This window comes from Nyctibius grandis, chromosome 2, assembly GCF_013368605.1.
Source record: "Nyctibius grandis isolate bNycGra1 chromosome 2, bNycGra1.pri, whole genome shotgun sequence".
NCBI classification, from domain to species: Eukaryota; Metazoa; Chordata; class Aves; order Nyctibiiformes; family Nyctibiidae; genus Nyctibius; species Nyctibius grandis.
Window position 1 is genome coordinate 20,345,230 of NC_090659.1, and position 22,209 is coordinate 20,367,438.

At 41.1% G+C, this 22,209-nt stretch overlaps 1 protein-coding gene across 1 annotated transcript in view; it reads left to right on the forward strand.

Moving 5' to 3' along the window:
• MRPS6 (mitochondrial ribosomal protein S6) overlaps nucleotides 1–21,728 on the forward strand; it is a 45,568-nt gene extending 23,840 nt beyond the window's left edge. The window contains exons 2-3 of the mRNA XM_068420562.1: nucleotides 9,210–9,349; nucleotides 21,090–21,728. Of these exons, the coding sequence (XP_068276663.1) occupies nucleotides 9,210–9,349; nucleotides 21,090–21,270 (321 nt within the window). The 3' untranslated portion in view covers nucleotides 21,271–21,728. The remainder of the gene's footprint in view (nucleotides 1–9,209; nucleotides 9,350–21,089) is intronic.
• The last annotated feature ends 481 nt before the right edge of the window (nucleotides 21,729–22,209 follow it).

The following is a 22,209-nucleotide window of genomic DNA, read 5'->3' on the forward strand; positions in this document are numbered from 1 at the left end:
TTTCTCCCAAGGCTGGACTATTGCTGGCGCTCCAAGGCTGGAAGCCTCCAACCTAGAGAATGTAAAAATTAACTGTGTTTGGCCTTCACAGCTGTGTCTCAACCAAACTAGTGTTTGTCTTCTGGAAGTCGGGCAGTGCCTGTTTCCTTTGCTGCTGCGCAGATTTCCCCCAATTACAGAGGTGTGAAAGCTGATTTGAAAAATGCTCAACGTGCCCAGAGAAATTACACTGGAAGAATCTCTGGGGGTTCAGACCTGCCTGTGCCGTGAGCGAGCTATTCCCTGCAGGGAAAAGTACCAGGCTCAATATCACGTGGCAGGGAGGCGGCTTGGGTTGTGAGTTCTGGTCTTGTTGTGTGCTGTTTCCAACACACTGAAGCTCTTCTCCTTCTTGATAATACCACTGACTTTCTCCCTGAAGCATCCAGGGAGGCAAATGGTAACAGCAGCAGTGTGACCATGGTTTGACTTGTGTCCCTTCCCCAACTTGCAGAGAAGCTAGTGAACGGAGGTGCCAGGCAGCTGAAGGAGTGTTTAGTTCTGCGTTCAGGCAGCCTTTTCCTTTCGAACACGTGGGGCAAGGGGATGATGGGCTTCAGCTTGCCTTGGAAGTAGCAGCCATCACTTTTGGACTCTTTCTGTCAGTGTCTGTAAGTCGTCCAAGCCGGTGTTAAATACATGGGTGAATAGAAAAGCCTTGAAATAAGTTGGTGAGAGAAAATACTAGGGGAGCCCTACACGCGGTATATGGAGATGGAAACAAGGCTGAGTTAGAGGGGAGAGATTGAAAGAAAGCTTATTTGAGAGTAGAGATCTTATCCAGAATTAAAATTCTTACTTAAAAGTAGTCTTGTCTTGAGAAGTTTGATAGTATAGCTGACATTCTTGAGAAGTAATCTTCCAAACTTAAGTTCCAACTTAATTCTGGTGCTGGGTTGTATGCATTATTTTTCATCCACAGCCTGTTTTCATAAAAATTATGTCATATTAAACATCTTACTAGGTAAAATTGCACCACAAGACCTGCTATCCAGAGGAGGCATAACCAGCTTTCTCAAGAAAGCAATAAACTGTAGCTGTCAGCTGTAATTTTGCAAGATGGGGAGAAAGAAAGAATACATCTAAAAATACTGCACAGGATTTCTTTTTTAAACTTGCCTAAGGATGCCTCGATGCAGATCTTGATTAGACTAGGCTGCGTATTTAAGTCTGGCTTTACATTTCATTTATCTCGGGGTCTTCTGAAGGTGGATCCATTGAGGTTGGGCAATTGGAGTCCAAACCCTTGAGGAATCAAAGGGAAAGTTTGGGAAGTCAGAAAAAGTTCCAGGGTATCTTAAAACTGGCAGCTTGTTGCTTTGGGGAGAGGAACTGATGACCTGAATTGGCAAACGGCAACCACATATCCCTTCACCATGTGCTCAGGAAGAGGTTTACTAGTGAGAAGTACAGAGACAGTGAAAGAAGCACTGGCTTCTTGACTGTGGTTCCAGCTTCAGTATCACAATATTGGAGAAAGCTTCTTTTCCTCTCACCTTCCCTTTTTTTCTGATCCTGCTGTTTATCTTTTTGTTCTCCTCATTGGAATGTCTTTTGTTTTTCATCTTAAACAAAACAAACGTGAAAACAACAGGAATTGTATGTGAGTGCCTGCATGCATTTCAAAGGCCAGGGAGAAGAGGTGTTTGAAAATAACTCCCTCCATGGTGGTGTGGTTCCCCCCCTCCCCTTGATTATTTAAGCTTAATGAATGTATAAAGTTAACTTGATCAAATGTATTCACATCTAAAAGTCATGAGAGGAACAAAACTTATTTGTAATTTCTGTTAAGCTTGGTCTTAGAAAGTTTCTGATAAGTGGACTTTAGCTGACCAGGAGTGTTACGTTGAAGTCCATATTATAATTTATTGCGGTTGAGAAGAAGAGAGTAAGTTTCTAAATGGAGTTTTAAGGAAGGTATTTTTCTGATTCTGAAGTTGTGGCCAATTGTTACATTAACTATTTCTAGTAATAAACCCTTGAAATAGCCCTGAATCATGGAGGATTTGGTTGCTGTTTACTTCAGACTTGCAAGATACCTTCTAGAGTTCTTTTTAGAAATCATCAAGAGTATCAACTCTCTAAAATGAATTAAATTCAGCTAAGTTCAGTGTCGAGACTGATGTGTTGATTTAACTGTGACTTGGTATATATAGGGTACTTGCATTGCCTGTTTTTAAGTTCAGTTTCTTTAATAATTTCCTTTGGTCTTAAATGTTGAGCTAAAAAAAAGATATATTGTGGAATTTAGATTCTTTGAAGAAGAAAGGTGGATTTCAGAATGAAACAGATACTGGCATCACTTTGACTTTAAAAGTTGCTGCTTCCTCTTCATCCAGGACCCCAGGCTTCATATTCGCATCAGGTGAAGTTGTTAGTTCCTTGGCTTATACCCTGTTAAAATCCTAATTAAAGATCTATTTTGAGGATGAGGTGTTATTTTTAATTCTAACTGAGTCAATTTTGGTCACTCCCCCAAACTTATTTTTGGTGACTTGCCTGCTGTAATGTTCTCGCTATTTGCCCAATCCGTTTCTAGAATAGTATCATGCCTTTTTGTTCAGTCAATGTTTGATGGAAATACAAAATGGTTATCGCGTTCGGGAGCACCTGGGTTTCTCCCATTTGTTCCTTATTCTGTATCGGGAAAATTGTACTGTCGTAGTTACATAAACTTCTGTCCCTACCTAGTGCTGCCCTATGTCCAGCTTTTCCTAGACCGATCCCTTCCCACTCCTGCCCAGGTCTGAACTTCCAGGCAGGTGTGGTGTCCAGACTCCTCATGTTTTTGTTGCTCAGTTTCCGGACATCCTGGTTGTGCTCATTGGTCCCATGCAGGCCGTTTTTAGCAGGGGTGCAGCACGGCTCCCCCATCTTCTGTTTGTTTGATCTACCGATTTTATCTTTATTTTGGTCTTTTCTGAACAGTATGTATCTTTCAGTGATTGTACCCTACTTAGGACTGCTGTTCTGTGTTGTTTATGCTTTGATAGTAATTGCGGCTTTGCATCTTGCACCAGGAACTCGTTCGTTCCCTAGGCAGATAAAGAACAACCCTGCCACTAGCCACATTGTATGCCTGGCTATGGTTTTTACTAATATTAGCACTCATTTTTTCATTTGCTGTCCATTCTTAATGTGCTCATTATATTTTTCAACTGTTTGCTGTGTCGTCTTGTATACTAAACCAGGGTGTGACAAATGACTCTTTCCAGCTTCCCCTTGTTTCTCATTGCAAAGCAGCTCTTCTTTCCTATGCCGGTGTTGATCTTGGCTAGTTCACAAGTGCATCTGTGGTTGTTTTTTTTAATCATTTTCACTAATAAGTTTCGACTGTTTTATTATGTAGCAATGACAGTAACGAGTTGTTTTTTCCCCCTAGTTTTGCTACTTTTGAATTGCAGCTTTCTTCTAAACATAGATTTTGCATTCTTTGATTTCCACCTCAGTAAATAATCTCAGAACAACCTTTTGTAACTGTTCAACAACCAAAAAAAGACATAATTTTATCCTGCTATTACTACATTGAAGGGATAATCAAGCTAATTATGATGGATTTCTTTCTGTTTATAATTTAAGAAGATGTGCCCACTGACTTCAAATGCTTCCTGTTGAACTGAATAAGTGGCCAGAAGAATTTGAGTACAGTCCTAACCCTAAAACTAAGTATTTGGTGTCTACTTCCTTCTCTCTCTCTCAAGACTCTTTTTGGAGGAGCTTTGGTGGCTTGAGAAGGCTTCTTATTTAGCCAGTTCTGTTTTTTCTATCCTTTTGACTTTCTGCTCTCTCTTGAGCTCCCTCTGGCCAGCTAACAAGATGGAAAATTGAGCAGTGGCGCAGAGTCCTTTCACATGGCTCTAGTTCCAGCCACAGCGTTGTCCTTCCCTTTAGGATTGGGTGGGTGTCTCTTTGTCTTCTAGGAGACATCAGCATTACAGAAGCTTTATTTTAAGCCCTTGCCACGTTTCTGGTCTGTCTCCAGGCCGTTCTTTGCAGCTTCATGGCTGACAAGCTCTTGTCTGTTTGGCCTCTGGTAGAACAGAAGATACTTCATTACAGAGTATTTCCCATTTCTTTTCTGCGTGACTATTTTTAATACAATTGTTGGTTGCCATGTGAGTTCTGTATGACTGATAAAAACCATGCTGTAGTTTTTACTTGCACTGATGGTATATGTAACTTCTCCTCAAAAAGAGGTTGCTGGTGCTGTGTTGCAGTACTTGCTGGTTATTACCATGCGTTTGTGGCTCTGATCCTGGGCAGTAATGGATGGTGCACCCCCATCCATTTCCGTTTGCGCAGTCTGGTGAATGCTGAAGAAGGCTGTGCATTAAACAGCTTTCTGCTCACTTGGGGATGATTATGCTAAGCTGAAAGGTTGGCGAGGAGAAGGGGAGAAGCCAGAGGTATGGAGGAAGTGCTTGGGGCATGGTGTTCAGCTGTGGTTTGCGTGACACCTGGGGCTGTGTATAACTTCATGGGAACAGTGAAGTTTTAAATAAACTGAACTGGTCTCTTTGTGGAAAGGCGCCTGGTGATCTTGCTGCATGTAGCTCCTGCTACTGCAGGGTCTCCCTTGCAGCGCAGCCACCTGGCAAATGTGGCTGCAGCAATCCTCATCCATGGAGAAAGCCAACAATACGCAGAAAGTATGTTTTGTACCGTATGTCTGTTGTGATTGTTTTGCCCAGCAGATACAGGGTTGACAAGTGTCATGATTTAACCCCAGCCAGCAACTAAGCCCCACACAGCCGCTTGCTCACTCCCCCCTAGTGGGATGGGGGAGAGAGTCGGAAGGGTAAAAGTGAGAAAACTGTTGGGTTGAGATAAAGGCAGATTAATAAGTAAAGTAAAAGCTGCATGCCCAAGCAAAGCAAAACAAGGAATTCATGTATTCCCTCCCATGGGCAGGCAGGTGTTCAGCCATCTTCAGGAAAGCAGGGCTCCATCATGTGTAACGGTTACTTGGAAGACAAGCACCATCACTCAGAATGTCCCCCCTTCCTTTTTCTTCCCTCAGCTTTATATGCTGATCATGATGTCCTATGGTGTGGAATATCCCTTTGGTCGGTTGGGGTCAGCTGTCCCAGCTGTGCCCCTTCCCAGCTTCCTGTGCACCCCCAGCCTCTGCTGGCAGGGTAGTGTGAGAGGCAGAAAAGGCCTTGACTCTGGGTAAGCACTGTTCAGCAGTAATGAAAACATGCCTGTGTTACAATAGTGTTTTCAGCACAAATCCAAAACGCAGCCCAATACTAGCTACTATGAAGAAAATTAACTCTATCCCTAGCCGAAACCAGCTCAGCATGCTAGTTAGCATGTTTCTTCTGGGCAGCTGCAAATTTAAAATACATGGGGGTGGAGGAGTGGGGAATTTTGATCTGTAGACAACAGTCCTTCAGTTACTACTTCGAGGGGCAGTTTTCCAAGGAAAACCCCTTGGGCAGTCTGCAGCGACCTCCCTTCTCTTCCTTCCACAGCTTGGTTGGGTCAATAGAGCTGTACCTTTCTGAGAACAAGGTAACTACTTGTGGCTGAATGATGGTGAACCAAGTTTACTAACAAAGTTCATCAAGTTCACTAAGGGTGAAGCCAGTTGAAAGGGCTCTGGCTTGACTGTGCACACAGGAGGGGGAACCAGAGCTAGAATTATATACCAAGGCTTACATGCTCTTGCTAGCGCTTCCTGCTCTCCATGGATATCCTGGCACCGGCTTCCATTTTCTCCTTTTCTCTCCCACATCTTTGCTTCCCCACATCTGTGGTACTGGAATTAGTGCTGGCAGTTCAGGAAAAAATGTTGTGGCTCCTGGGTTGGGAGCCAGGCAATACCATTTCCTATGTCCTCAGTTGGTCTGGCTCTGAGGCAAACCAAGGAACCTGTGTCTGTGGATATTATGGTTAGCGAAGGCTAGCCTATATATAGTTTGGTTGATGGCTTTAGGCAAGCTATGATAAACCATGATCTTTTTTGGAGAGGAAGAATGAGAGGCATTACAGTGACAAGCTTTCAAAACCAACAATTAGTTTATGTTTTCAAAGTATGTCCACAAGTGGGGAGGTTGCAAAAACGTGTAATATTTTACAATGCTTAATGTAGAAGTCTGTGGCTTTCTTTTCTTGTTCTTTTTGTTTTGTTTTGTTTTTAAATACATGGGATTTGATCTTAGGCTTCATTGTGTTTAGAAACTGCACATCATGTTGGACATGCAGCCACTCAGGGAATGTGCTGATCTGTTGGCATGTATAAAAGAGACAAAAAGCTTATGTGTCATTTGAGGGTATGAAGGATGTAGAGGAGTAAGCTCACCCAATAACATTTAACTTAAATGTGCATGGTTGTTAAGAAGGGTATGTCAAACAACTCCAGCGCTGGACATACAGCTGTTTGTCTAAAGGTCTCAATCGATTAAAATCTCTTTTGAACAGAGCTCTGTTTATGGATCAGCATTTTTTTATGCAAGTGGGTGACAAGTAGCAACAGTAAACTTAACAGTATTTTTGTTCATTGACCTGACAGATTTCTTCTGCGATAATTGTCTGAGCACCATGGAGGCTTCTGCAGCCTAACCACTCACAGCAGGCACAGTGGGAGAAGACCTGAATGGCAGATCCTATTGCTTTCTGAGAGTGTATTTTCAAGCCTAGGGTTGGGAGGACTACAGGTGCACTGCAGCGCAGAAAATATAAAAGCTGTTAGGTTAACTGCACTTTCTTTCCTAAAACTGCTCATTTCCCTTTCTAGTGTGGGTAAGTAAAATCCTAATGGTTGGTGTCAGATTCTTGTTTAAAAGGCAAAACCTTCTAGATAGTAATGTGTACCTTGATGCCTGCTTCACAGACTCAGTTGTTCTTGTTTTTCTCATCTTTCTTGAAGCCAGATTTCTGGTATGGTTCTTACAGCATTAAACTATGGATATCACTAGCAGCTCTGTTACCCTGTTTTTTGTGTGGGTGTCTCACCAGTAGTTCCTGATTTAGATGGGTTTGAGTGCTGAGATCCTGCGTTGATGCAAGCAGCATAAAACCTGTCTAGAGTTTGGGCCAGCTTCTTTTGCCTTGTGCCATTTAAGTTGAGCTAAAACAGCCGTAAGGAGCTTGGGTAGAAACTCTTCATGGGGAAATTCTTCTTAAGAAAAGAGCCTCTGCTCCCCTCTCTCCCCTTGTGTTTTGGCATTTGTGGAGTGTGGAGGACAGGATCAAGTAAAGCAGAGCTGCTGCCTTTCTCTGGCTGTTACTAATGTTTCTCCAATAGCAGAAGTTTGAAAGAACACGTTTCACTATGGCAAAACAACACGTGGGTGTGATGCAGAATGAGAGATTTTGTTCTATGCACTCTCCTAGTTGCTGGCATTATTGTGAAGATGCTACTTGATCTCCTTACTTGGCTTTTCTTGATTCTGTTCCTCACCTTCAATCCTGTCAGCTCAGCCAACATTTCACAATCACTCTTCCTGCTCCTTGAGTACTGCTCAAAGTACTGAGGGAGTAACATGCCATAGCTGCTGCTTCCCAGTTCTCTGATGATAGTATTTGCTTGTCCTTCTTCTTGGGTTTGTGGAGAGAGAACTGCATGTGACTGCTTGGTGGCAGGGGTCAGACATATTAAAGGATGAAAAGTAATGCGACATATAAGCATATAGAGAAGACTTAAGAATCCAGTCTTGGAAGAAAATCCTTGTGTTGATGGGATACTCTCTAATATTTGAATCTAGCATGCAGAGGTATTTGAGAGACAAGAGATAGATTTAAAGGAGGAATGAAAACATTAACATGGTCAGCATCAACAGTTGGTCAGTGTCATCAGCTGTAGCATCGACATGTGAGTGCCTACATGATTTTACAGAATTGGTTTTATGCTGTTTTTCTAGCAAAGGGCTGTATAGTTGTGGTCTGCCTGTCCATCCATCAGTTTCTCCTTTGTAATTTTTGAACACACTGGTTTTCTTCCAGGTAATTTCGAACGAGTTTTGGAAATCTCAGAAATTCAGACTCCTGTAATATTTGTGGGAGTGGCTTGCTTTGTGGCAAGAGGCCAAAAAGAGTTGTCAGGAGATCCAATCAGTTCTGCAAATGTTTTGGGGAAGGAGGTGCTAAGCATGAAAGGTGCTTACTTGAAAATCTAGTGAGTGATAATGAAGGCAGCCATCATAAGTCAACTGAAAAACAGCGTTATTCCTGATTTTGAGCTAAAATATGGTTTAAATTAATATCGTATAATCTATAAACTCTCTTAATCTCTTCATCCTAACTTTTCACACTGTGACAAGAGTTACCTTTAATATTTGTGTTATGAAAAACAATTCTTAAAATACTTCTTGTTGCTGAGAGTGTATAAGTTTGCAGTTGTTTTCAAAACATTCTAATTTGTACTTTATTAATATTTTCATAGATGTTGTTGAGTGTCATTACCGAAATGATTCAGCACTCTAAAGAGCCCTAGTACGCAGTGAGCCAGAAAACGTTGCATCTGTTTTACCTACTGTTTTTTGGCTGCCTGTCCCTCAAACTTGTTTTTCTAAGGAGTGAAATCTCTCTGCATGTTAGACTAATTACTGCATGTCAGTTCCTTAACTCTTAAAAAGGCTTGGATGTCAGCTATGCAAAAGTCATGAGATGTGCAGTGATTTAGCCAAGGGTCGAAATATCTTTTACGCACGTGCAGTTGATATGACAATATAAAATTAATGTGGTGCTAATTGTCTCTGTAGCAAGCCATGGATTAGTGTTCCCCCCACACTGTTCACTTTAAACGTTGTGGTGAACAACATTAATGAGCATCGATGGTCCAGGGACCTTAAAACTGTTGCCAAGTCATAGTTGCTCTTTGCCACATATATTTACATACACCCATGCAAGGGTTAGCCAAAGTGATACCAGGTGAGTTAGGTCCATTAACTATTTCCTTTTTCCTATTGTTGTTGGGGCCTGACTTCAAGATCGGTGAAAACTTTGCTGTTGCCACAATTCACAGAGGAATTGGCTGTTTGTTCTTAAAATTTTCTTCCTTAGGTGGAGGTCTGCTTCTACTTCCACTTTGCCCTCTCAGGTTACGGAACGATCTCTTCCAGTGCTGAGCTGTGCAAGTACAGGTGTCCCTTCTAATCACGTAATACAAATAACCAGATTTGTGTACATTTCTTGCTTTCTCTTTTTTTTTTTTCTATTTAAAGCCTGAGACTGCAGCTGTGCTGAAGCGTACTGTTGAGGCTCTTATGGAGAGAGGAGCTGTTGTGAGGAACCTAGAAAACCTGGGAGAAAGGTCTCTACCTTACAAAATCTCCAAGCACAAGGAGCGACACAGAAGAGGAGGGTATGCATGTGTTTTTCCTTAAAATCCTTTTAAGTGTTCCTTTAAAATGTACATAAGTAACTCATTTGGTTTTCCTTGTGCTTTTTGGGAGTATGCCTATAATGTCTGTGATCTCAGTAAGGTGTTGTGTGGCTATTTGTGTGTGTGTATGTTCTGCCTCACGTGTTCTGTGTCTGTTACTCTGGGCGGTGTTGGCTTTTTGTTAGCGTTTAGTGGTCGTGCTACAAGTAGCCCGAGTCTAGGCCTGCAGAACTACTTTCCCCAACATACACAATGTTATTTTGTTACGTCATTTTTACGTAACCATTTTCCAAGCCAGTCAGGCTGTTTACTGATAAAAGTCATACTTAATCTGCTGGTTGCTAATTGGCAGGGTTGATTCTTTTTCTCTAATGCATCTGAACTAAATGTTAATTACCATGTGTACCCTGTATGACTTGCTTGTGTTTCTGACACAGTTTTTGTTCAGGATGTTAAAGATGACCGTGTCGTTTATGAGACGTATGATAAATGTAAATGGAACCGAGAACTGGCATCTTGGATGTCGGGCTTCCCCCGCAGCGCAGGAGGAAGGTGCTGTGGATGGCAACCCCTGCTTGCATACGCCTGTGTGCTGTTGCTCCTTGAGGCTACCTCCAAAATGGATGCTGGCTCTCGCCAGGACTGAGAAGCGTTGCTAGGCAACCCGCGCTACACTGGGGCTGCCTGCGGTAATCAAAGTAACAATTAGCGACATGCTCCTCCGAATCCCTGTCACGTAACTGTGCGTAATCGGATGGTTGGCCAACCTGCCTACCTACTGTCTTCCTGGAGGGGCGTTTGGCACTGGGGGAGGTGAGGTGACTCCAGAGGTGTGCCTTTTGTGACGCCCTTCTTGGATCATCTCCCTGGGGGTGACTCATGGTTTCACTCCCTCTTCTGAGGACCTCTTCATTCTTCTGTGAAGTGGAAGTGGTGACAGCTGCCAGCTAAAGCAGACTGAGAAAGGGTAGGGGAGGAAATCTCCATGACATGCCTGTTAACCGAAAGCAATGGTGGTGTGGCCATGACTGTCTTACACTCCTGCCCTATGGTGTCCCTCAAAACATGGTTTGATCCTGCCAGTCCTGCATTTTAGGATGAAGTCTTGTTGCCTACACATGGGAGCTAATCAAAGCCTTATCTCAAGACAGAATTACTAATTACCTCATTCTTCTGTTGAGGTAGAAACATTTTATAAATGTTAAAGTCTTTTCTGATGGCTTCAGCAGAACAAGGAGCTGGTGTTACTCTCCTTGTACAGGTGGCGAGCTAAGGCAGAGGGATTAAGTTCCACTAGTTGTGGATGCTGAAGTTGAGACTTTTAACTTCTAGATTTTTTTTTTTTCCCCCCCTAGAGTACTTAACGCTCTCTAACACTTCACCACTTCAGATGACAGTTTCTGCTTGGCTTTGGTGGCAGTACTTCTGCAGATCAGGTCTTGGGTTCTTCAACAGGGAAACCAGGACAGGAGAAGACACTAATGAGCATCACAAGAACTATGTAGCTGAGATGAATAGAAGCCATTTCCTCAGGGGATCTTTCAGACATGTAAACTAGCTTAACTCATTTACTGTAGCAGATTGCCTACTTAATAAGCAGCACGAGGGCATCTGTAGACTCTGACCCTCTTCTTTGCAGAGTTCTCAGAGCAGGCATATTTTGTGTTCTGAATGAGGCAAGGTTTTAGTAGCAATTAATTGCGATCGTGTCTTGAAACGCGGGCAGGAAGCCATCAGATTAATGTCACCATAGCTGTTCTTCCTCCACCTCTCAGTTCAAGTGTCTCTAAATATTTAGCAGTCATTCTGCTTGGCCTGGATTTGGGTCATCTGTATTTGAATATGACAGTTCCCCCCCCTAAATTGCTTGGCTTCTTCTAAGGAAGAAGTGCTCGAGAGAGGGTACTACAGGAAATAGTTGTTTTGTGTGCTTTTAATTGGAGAACTCAAATTCAGGAGACATGAGATATTACAAGGGGAAGCAGTGGGCAGTTTCAGTGCCTGGTAATGTGGGAGAATTGTATTTCTGTAGATTTTGCTGGGGACATTGCAGTTCATTGTACAGGTATGGTGGATTTCTGGTATATCATCCAATATTTTATATAGTCTGGAGAATAAGTTACTCAGGATATTAAACATAATCTAGGAATAGGAAGTGAAAAGTCAGATCTTGATCCACCTTATAAAATCAGTCAGTTCTACTTTAAAGCATCTGTAAAAAGTAATAATTTTAACAGGACAAAGTTAAAAAGAAAAAAAAAAAAAAGGCTTTTCAAGATACCTCACTAAGAAATCCTAAGGTCTTTTCTCCTTCGTAGCCAATTTTTAATTCCATCTATGTTCCCTTTCTTAGCAAGTTGGTGTAGAGTGATGTATTAAGTAGTACAGAGTGTGTCACCTTTTCCTTAGTCTGGACTTTTTCTGAAGTAGCTGAAAGGGCTTCTGTGAGAGTGCAAATGATACTCTGTGTCTGTGGGGGGAGATTGTTGAATCTTTCAAAGCTTTTCATTTTGGTGTTTTTTTTTGTTTGCTTTTTAAAAAATTTTATTTTATCTTATTTTATTTTAGATTTGTGATTCTTAGCAGAGCTTCAGCTAGTTTATTTTCCAATAGTATGTAGATGGTTGGAGACTTAGGATGTATGCTGAATCCGTTACTTCCTTGGACCTCCTGGCTGGTGAATTATGTGAAAACTAGTGGAACACAATATTCATAGGAACAAATTGTATGAAAATTAGCGCAATACAATAGTCGTAGCATGGGTCACAGCTTAATAGCCTGTCTCTCAGAGATAGCTCTTGTCCTAGTGACTGCTGCACGAACCATCTTTCTGTCACTCAGAATGGCATGGAATCCCCCCGACCTGCATTGAGTGTTTGCCTAAAACAAAACCAAAACAAAGCAATCATCTTCCTCACCAGCGTAGTGAGCCTGGCTTTGCTCCCTTGTAAAACTCCCCATGCTATCCAGGCTGTCTCTCTTAAACTCAAATCAAGGGCCATCAGTAGGGCAGCACCAGCTATTCGCAGGTCAACCGAGATGTGCTCTGTGGCATGCCTAGTAGTCATCCTTCTCCCAGACTTTTGCTGTACATTTTCTTCATTTAGTTAATTCCATTTTTAACTACAATTCAAGTCTTTATATACAGCATATCATAAAACAGAGTGATTGACAGCAAAGGGACACACAAGTGCGATGTGCATGGCAAAGCTACTGGTGGACTTAGACAGGTTTTGGTAGTGTCTTCAGTGAACAGTAAAGAATTAAACTGGAAAATACATATTCATAGGTCAATAGGGAGGATAGTTGCCTCCTTAATAAAGCGCTTTTCCCCCTCTGAGTTCTATAGTGCTTTGCATCATCTGTCTTGGATATACTGCATTACAGGCACATTACAAACTTAAGAATATCCAGGACACTTTACAGAGAATGAGAATTATACTGCCAATTGATTTGTAAAGCTGAGATCTTTCAAAGCCTTCCACAGGGGATTGTGGCCCACAGCTGCCACTGGAATGAGCAGTTTTACTCTCCCAGGCAGCTTTGAAGACCTCAGGTCATACACAGAATTGACTTCTTTCTTCTCAGGAAATTATATTCACTGAGCAGGTGGTGCATGTGCATTGAGGGTACATTAGAACATTTAGATCTTTCTCTTAAATGCCTCTCTTTTGGAAGAAAACACCCTCCTTTTTTTAGAGACCTGATATTGACAGCTTTTGCATTTAAGTAATTATGAAAATAGTATGTTTCAGGAACTGTGTGGATATGTCTGAAGAATCAAACTTGTAAATCATTGTCTACTGATATTTTAAACTGAAGTTGAATTAGCTGTTAATTCACATTTATGGTATTAATTGCCGTAGTAGAACATCAATATTTTGTTTTTAAAGTATTTAAGAGCATGATTCAAGTAACATCTCACAACATTATAACAAATACTATTCACCTTATAGATGAATAAAATGTGGAAAGGACACGTTGGTTCCAGTGTGGGTTAGACATATGAATTTAGTTGAGGCATTGAGCCTGAGTGACTTGCCTATGGCCACTGTGTCTTTGAAAAAACAGTGGAGGAATGTAAATAAGGATTTCCAACTTTATCTCCTAATGGGTAGTAGATTTGTTCTACTAGCCACCACTTGTTTAGAATTTGTAATGAGTTGTATTTAAATTGCTTTTAACACAGTGCATTTTTTAAAATACTGTATTACATGTGTCAGGAGGTGCTTGTTTCTGGAACAAACAAAAGTGAACTGATTTAAATAAGGTGTGTACTAGTATTTGAATTCAAGGAATGTTAAACTCTGGGTTTGCTGGCTGTTTGAAATGATATAAAAGCATTGAATCCCTCAAAGCAGCTTTCAAGTAAAGAGTTCAGACTGGGGCTGGGTGATGACATTGTAGAGCCATTGCTGCGTATTTGGTCAGTGCGAAACCGGAGAATATTGCAACCACTTGTAAAATGATAGATCTGAGTAGCACAGTCTGTGGGTTTGCACTTTGTGGCATACCTGTTTTCTTTGGCCTTGACTTGCCAGGCCTTAATCATATGCTTGTGACGCTTCATGCTTCAGGGCATCAGATAAAGGAGGCGGTTTGGGGGACGTGGTTGGTATGTAGGATATTTTTACTTTAGGGGAGATGGTACAAGGGCGGCTGCAAAACAGATCTTTAAAAAAAAAAAAAGATTCAGACACTCCTTTGGGAAGGTAATGGCTCAAACTTTTTGCAGATCAGGAATCTATTAAACTGGAAGGAGCTATGACAGGGGCTTTAGGGAGAAGAAAGTGGCCAGGTGTAACTGGGTTTTGAATGCTGGGTATTTTGCTATCCCGTAGAGATTTGTTGCTGATTTTATTTCCCCCCGCAATGTTGTTTCCATTCTTATTTTTGTTATCTCTGTTGTAGAAAAGATGAGATACATCAGGCTGGTCGGTGCTCAGATTTAGTATGGTTTTGTAAATTGAGAGAGCACTGTGGCCTTTCCCTTCTTCTTTGTTTTGTGTATGTGTGTGCTTTCCGCTATTAAATCTACCTGTAATACAGTAATGTTTTTAGACTTTTCTCCCCACATTTTTATTATTTATTTTATTTGTGAGTTCTCCAGCTAAACTGTGTGTAATTCTGATTATTCGTAACAATTTCTATGTTCTATTTGCCAATTTTTCATTTCCTTGTTTTTTTTTTCCCTTTCAAATTTGATTTTGAAAAGTTGGCAATTTTCTTTTGTTACTTCCTTGCTTGTCTGTTAATCTTTTTGTTTTGCTGTTCACTCACAGTTAGCTCATCAGCCCACTTGTTCTCTGAAATAGCAAACTCCTCAGGTCTTACTTTTGTTCTTGCTGAATTGTATTGTGGGAGCTTATCTTAACACGTGCATGGGGAATTTTCTGTAGGAGGTGTGCAGGGACCCTGGTGATTGCCAGAGTCTGCTGAGTGTCACAGGGCATATACCGATAGCATCTAATGGGATCAGGAGTCAGAAAATCCAGGTTGCAATGGTAATTGTGCTGTGGACTTGTTTGTGTGATGGAGGAGGATGGCAAGGCAAGGAGGTCCTTTCCCAAGGACGGAGCATGATGAACTCAACTTGGCTACCAGGCCCTGCAGTGCTGCCATTACTCCCCAGGAGCTGGGAGCACCAAGCTTCAGTACCGGCTTCCCCTCTGCTACGTCAGGGAAGGCTTGGAGGGTGTCCTGGCCTTCCCACAAATCGCTCCCACCTCCTCTGGGTGGTTTAGGGTCTGAAGCGGTTGGCCCTCTGGCGGGAGCACCTTGTGTTTTGCCTTCATGATGTGGCACGTGACGTAATGTTGCTTTGCCAAAGCGCGTGCTCAGGAAAGGGGGCATGACTCTCCCATTTCTTGGTGACTCGGTGGCCTGATATACAGGAAATAAATAGTTATTAAGAGGAGTATTTCAGTAATTGAGCATCATGTTTTTTAAGAGATTTGAATATTTTGGAAACATATCTATGTAAATTATGATACATGTTCAAACTTTTCCTCTTTCCATAAAGTATCTAAGCTTAAGAACTGCACTTTCACAACTTATTTTTAAACAAGCAGTTTGTGGCAGAATAATATTCCATGTGGACAAGAGATGCTGAAGTGTCTTCCAATAACCCACGCTGTCTGGATACAGTTTTATTTACTTTATTAGTAAGAGCAAAATAATAGTTACCAATCAAAACTGTTCTCTGGAGCGTTTACAAGTTTTAACAACCCTTCTCTTCTTCCCACCTCCTAGTAAAATACAAACTGTTGCATAGTTAAAGGACTTCATCCTGCAGATAAGTGTACCAACGTGTTTAGATTCGCTCAGTTAGACTCTATTGATGATTTTCGCAGCTATTGAAGACCAAAGAGGAGGAAGGAAGAACAGATGAAAGAGGTTGTGAAGAAAAACAGATGAAAGAGGTTGCAAGCTTTCCTTTCTTAATAGAATAGCACCAAACAATTTATAGCTAATGCACAACCTGTGTTGTTTGTTTCTGTTCAGGTTTTAGAACATCTTCAGCTGTTTCAGAAAACAGGAGTTCTGGGTCTGTAATACAATTGGATGAGAACAAAACCGGTTTCAATATTTGAGTATTATGCACTTTTATAGTATTTTTTGCTAAATTGATTGTCATCTTCCACTAGATGGGGCTTTCTTCATTGATGAGTCGAACCATTACTTTTCCTTAAAATCCTTTTGTCCACATGCACATGCATGTAAGCGTGCATATGCCTCCCGTATCAGAGCCCTGAAATGTTTTTTTTTTTCCCCTCACCTTACCTGTGGGAGTGCAATTTGCAATTTTGGTGCTTTTCAGAAGAAATGGCACGGTGCAATAGTTGGTGATGTTGAGGTGCCAGTATCATTTTCTGATGCACTAAATTCTGTAGCATCTTTGTGCAAGCACATTGATTAAGTGTGGTGGCCGCTCTTAAATAATGGGTTTGGTGGGATCAGTCACAGTTTTGGTGGTTTTTAAACCGTGACTTATACAGAAGGCAGAGGAGTGACACAAATAGAATTAATACTCGCTGTGTAACTTCAGCCCTGCTTATAACAATTTTGTAGACTTTTCAAATGCTGCCCAGTGAGCATGACTTTGTTCAAATACTCTAAATATGTCAGGCTGCTTTCTCTTTTGCAGTGTAACAGTATTTTTTTATTTTTTTCTGCAATGCTGCAAAATGTCTTCCCATTATTTAATTAGCCTAATAACAGGCGTCTCTGTATAGAATTTGGCAAATGAAATTTCTGAAGACTGAGGATGGTAAAATGTATTTTTCCCCAAAGTACTTGCTCGTTATGGATTATTTGTGTTATTGCTGTGGCACAGTCTAGTTACTAAGGTACCAGCTTTTGGTTCTGATCTGGTACTTCCCAGTTGCTGTCCTTGTGATTTTCAAGGGATGTCTATCTATTCCATGCCTGTTTTTTTTAAAGCTAAAATTAACACGTGTAGTAGTCCTTCCAGCTACAAAATGATAATCCTTCTGAGCGTGAACTTGCCTGCCTGCACTGCCAAGGAAGGGTAGCTACCACTGGAGTTGAGAAGAAAAGCCAACTACCTTTCTTCAGAGCAATGCAGTGGTCCCAAAGATAAAGTGATCATTCAGGTAGCAAAACAATTTCATTTATATAGGATTACCTTAATGAGAACGAATGTCTGGCTGCTTTCACGTGAGCACAGCAGCTTGCTGTCCTCCAGGCAGTTTCCTGTTTCCCTGTTCAATGCTTCACCTCTACCTGTTCATCAGAACATTTTCTTTCCTTTGTATCTTCCACCTCCCCACTGGGGAAGGTGACTTACATAGACTTACAGCCACTGTGTAAAGGAGAAATTTAAGCATACAGATGTTTTTTGGGCACAACCACGAGACCACACAGCCTCTTCAAAGTCCACTGTACACGTGCTTTTCCCTTGGCTCCCCAGGCTGACAGAGTCATATTCTAGGAGGATTTAAAAGTGAGTTTTGATCCAGGTGCTTTTCCAAGTTCTTTGAAGGCCTAGATTGTCCTTTTGAAAGCAAAATATTTGAGTATCCTCAGGACTCAAGTTTCAAACAATTTCTGACTTGAATATGTTAAAAAGGATAAAAGAAACCTGGCTTCCCCCACCCCCCCCATGTGCAAAGGCATATTCTCCTTTATTTGAAATCATACGTTTTTAAATTTTTTTCCAGTTAATGCATTGTTTTAATATGTTTCAGTTTGCTCTCCTGTATTTAAATCATCCTTCTATTTGCAGACGAGCAGGATGACAAAAATAACTGTGGTCTCATAGTGAATCAGTGGAATTTTCCTGCATTTCTCCCCTGATGACTCGGCTGACTCCTAGAGAGCCTAAATGCTTTTGCATTTTTACTTGCAAGAATGAGGTGGTTTCCCTCCTGCATTCCTGTATTTTTCCCTATCTTTCAGTCTCACTGGGATTTGGTTTTGTTTACTACACAAACAGTAGCTGCAGCATTGTGTGTTGGGTCGTAGATCACTGCCTGAAATGAAGGTTGCTGCATGCCTTATTGAGGGTGGGTTAAAAAAACCCCACAGCCTTGTGACAGCTGATTTAAATATGTATATTTGGGGGGAAGGTGTTCCAGATCTCCTCAGGGATTGCATCATCAATTGTGTTTGGTTATTGCTTTTGTAGCCATTAGTTTCTCTCTCTTTAATGAATAAATAATGTTTTTTTTACGCTGGCCCTCTTCTCCTTCTCTCTTTTTTGGCACAGGAAGGCAGTCATTGCTTGTTAACGTTGAAGAGCGGTGGTTGTTTTTAAAAATTTGCGTTGTCCCCGATTACTGCAGTTTTTTGTATCCTCAGATAAAATACCTGTTCTGCGAGGAGTCATAAAGATATGCTGTAACAGCTCATCCTCCCATCCCCCCCACTTCTCCTTCAGTTATCAACAGTGCGTCAGTGGAAATTTCCACCCTTTGCTAATGCAAGAGAAAGCACAAAGTTGCAAAGCAGCATTTGGAGAGAAAAAAAGCTATTGCCGTTTTAGGAACACAATGAAAAGCAGCGTACGACTTGCAAGCAGAAATGAAATTAAATTCTCAAGAAATGGTGGGACTAAAATGGTGCAGCAAAGGGCACAATTTGCAATACAAACAAATGCCCTTGCTAAGGGAAGGGGGCATGAAAGTGGTGCTGGATCACCAGCTAGAATTTCACTATCCTCGTTTCTGTTAGCTGCAACTGTGAGAGGATTTGGAAGGTGTCTTCCCAAGAAGAAGAATTAAGTGTCATCTGTTAAATTTACCAGTGGCTTTTAATGGCTTTAACAGAAAATACGACATTCCTGTTTTAGGGATGTGCATCCTTTAGATGCTGCTGCGTGGTATTTCTAATGAGTTGTCCAAGCCTAAGAATTGTTTCTCTCCCTAAACTTTTAACTGTGTGGCATCTCTTAATTCTGGAGACCAGAAAACAGTAGGCAGTTCAGTTTTCCAAATATATTAAGCCGAATCCTGTTCCCCATTGAAGCCTGTGAGGATTTGCGAGGAGGACTGAGCCCACTAGAGTTCCTTCAAGTCCTTCTTGAAGCAAGTTATTCCTGTAGCTCTCAGTAGCCCTGCTGCACTCAGAGGAGCAGCACCTTCACTGACGGGACTTGGCACTGGTCCATTGGCCTCAGTGATGCTCGGCCACAGCCCGCACTAGCTGGGCATCTCTTCTGGAGGGTTCGTTGCTTCAGTACGGGCTGCAGGGAGATTTTTTCCATCAGACCCCTTACATATGAGAATTCAGTGCTTCAGTCTGATCTTTCTGAAAAAGACTTCAGAGCAGAATTGTGGCTCTTAATATTTTCAGGATTAGGATTCTGGCTAAGGAGAAGTTTGTTTGCTGTGTTTTCCATGGGTGGATTCCACCCCTGTGCAGTAATACATCACACGCTGCTTGAGTAATTTCTGGCCCGATGGGTCTGCTCTGTGTGTAATATTTTTGATGTAACACATTTAGTTGAATGAAACTGAACCCCATGCAGGATGAAGAACATGAGTGTGTCTGTTGTTCATGACCCCATCCTCCTGTATTTCCTGTTCAGACTCAGAGTTCAGTTTGTGGTCTTGGGGACTTGCCGTTCAAGACTGCCTTTATGAAGGTGGACTGTGAAATGCGATGCTCATGCTATAGTTGACTTAGTAAGAATCCTGCAGAATGAATTCCTCTCTGTTAGATATGTTTTTTAAATCCAACTGGGATGCTTGATCCTGCTTGGGTAATATGACTTCATTTAAGGGATATCACTTTCAGGTTATACAGATGCTTCATGGGGAGGTGTGCTTGAGTGAACTAGGAGGAAAGAGGAGCTTTAATAAAAGGGTGCATGTAGATTAGAGTAAAATAGCTAGTTGGGAAGTGCTGTGCTGTACATTTAGCCTTTAAATTACTGCTAGTCTTGGGAACGAGGTGGGTGGTTAGTTCTCTTCAGACGGATTTCTGCGACAGTTGTGGTGTCTTTTTACTCTATGATAGTTAGTGCCATGCCAAATGCAGACAAAGTAATTAACAAGTGTTCTGGTTATGGCTCCATGGACAATGCTGGTTCATTCACAGCCTTTCAAGGGAGGAGGGATGGCCAGTGACATGGTTCACTCATTTTTTGCATTAGGATGATGGCTGGCACTAGGTCGCTTATAACTTGCAGAAACAATAGATATATAGTGTTGCTAATGAATTTAAGATACATCTCATATTGAGTTGGGATCTGAATTTGCATATCTGAGATGAAGTTAATGTGCATTGTGTAGTTGTATCCCTTGTCTGAAATGGGGCTCGTGAAGTGCAGTAGACCTCTTTGCTTGTTTGGGTGTACTGGAGTTTTAAAAGCCTCTTGCAGAATTGTAGTTGAGCTCATGAAGAAGGTTCAGTTCTTCAGCAAAGGAGTTTATTGCAGAAGTGACCTCCATGACCTAAGATATTAATGGGGAACAACGTTCTCCTTCCTGTAGGTAGGCGGTTGGCTTTTTCATTATAGATGATAGCCGTGCGGTGGACGCAAAGAGCTTACCTGGAGCAGTGCATTTTATACGTGCTGAACATGTGTGGAAGTAAGACCTTTTCAGTCTCGCCAAGGTCAGCATGACAGTATGCTTGTCAAGTGCCAACTGCACAAGTAGGCATTGCCTGTACGTGGCTTCAGCTTCCACCGTCATATTGAAAATTTAAGACATGTTCACATCAGAGATGTGCCTGATTTGGGATAGAGTGCTTTTGGAGTTCTTTTGCTGTTTTGTTTTAATTTTCATTCAGCTCTGAAGCAGAACTCTAAAGGAAGAAATATGCCTGTATGTATATAAGCTTGAGATGTTTCACACTAGCATCTGTTCCACAAAGAAACAATGCTGTGAATTCGAAGAAGGAGAATGTGTGTTGTAACTGAAATGAATGTGCAACCCTACCTTTTTTTTAAGACTATTCAAATCAAAGGGTGGAAATGAATGGAATAGGTACAAGAAGAGTAAGCTCCCTTTAATCTCATTGGGTAGGCAGTGCTGTACAACAAAGAAAAGTTCAGGCTGAGCCTGCTGCAATTGAACTCTTCTTATTTGAAATCAAGATAATACTGAGCTTTTATTTAAGACAATCCTGGTACCAAAATGTAACAATAAATTAGAAATTTCATTTAAGAAATCCCACAGAGCAGTTAGGTGAATTTAAAGTTGTTGCAGTACAGGTATTTTTTTTATTGTGTGTATGTTTCTCATTGCAGGTATTTTTTGATAGACTTAGAGGGCCCACCTTCGATTGTATCGACCATGATGGATCATTTAGGACGTGATATTGATGTAATTAGACGTGCTTTTATAAAGCATCCTGTGTCAAAGACAGAAGAATGCAGTGGCATAATCCCAGCCAACTATGAAGATAAACTAATTGCCAAGAAGAAGTGAATATTCCAAATAGCATGTTTGAAACTCTTTAAAAAATTTTTTATTCCTCCTTTGGAAAACAATTGTGATAACTAATGTCCATCAAAAATAATCTGTTTTGGCCATGTTATGTGTGTGGTATAGTACACTGTATTAAGTTATTGTAACATTTGAAGTTTCTTTTTATTTCAAGTAACTTGAACAGACTTAATCTGTATGCTTATCTTGATATTTGACAACTTTGAAAATTGATTTTCTTTTCTCTTAGAGCATTACATTGATAATGAAGATTTATCCATCATCAGAACGCTAAAAATAGCATTCTTTTCTAAAGACAGATTACTTCAGAATGTGTATATTTACATAAGAGATTAAGAAGTCTACAGTGTAATATAGCAGTATAGGATGTGATTTGTTGGAGGGTTTGTTTTTTTTCTTGTTTTTGGAAAAAGGTAATAAAAGCGTGATTAAAAATAAAACTTGACTCATTCTTTAAAAGCAGAAAAGGTACAAGAAAAAACAACTTACGCTGCCAAAAGACATGTCATACTTCTTTCTTTAAGGTAATAACTCTGTTCAAAGTACAGGTAAAAAAATTATTCTTTATAGAAAAGGCCAGAAACTTCCAGGTGGCAGGTTAGAGGATAACCATGCTTATATATGAACAGAAGAATAAAAGATGCTTTGTTTTACCATCAGCTAGACCCAGGTGGACATTTCAAACTGAGAAAAACATCAGGACAAAGGTCTTAACATATATTTTGTCTTTCTTTTGCTCTTGTAAAAACAGGAGGAACAGCAATGCATGTGAAAGATGACATTCATGTAGTACTACCTCCTGCAGGTCTGATATAAATTCAGTCGTTTTCAGAGCATCTCCGTATTTCCCCCATGCTACTGAAGGAATGCACTGGCCATGTCTCCCAACTGAGGAGAGTGTGTGTGTGATTTCTATAGAAA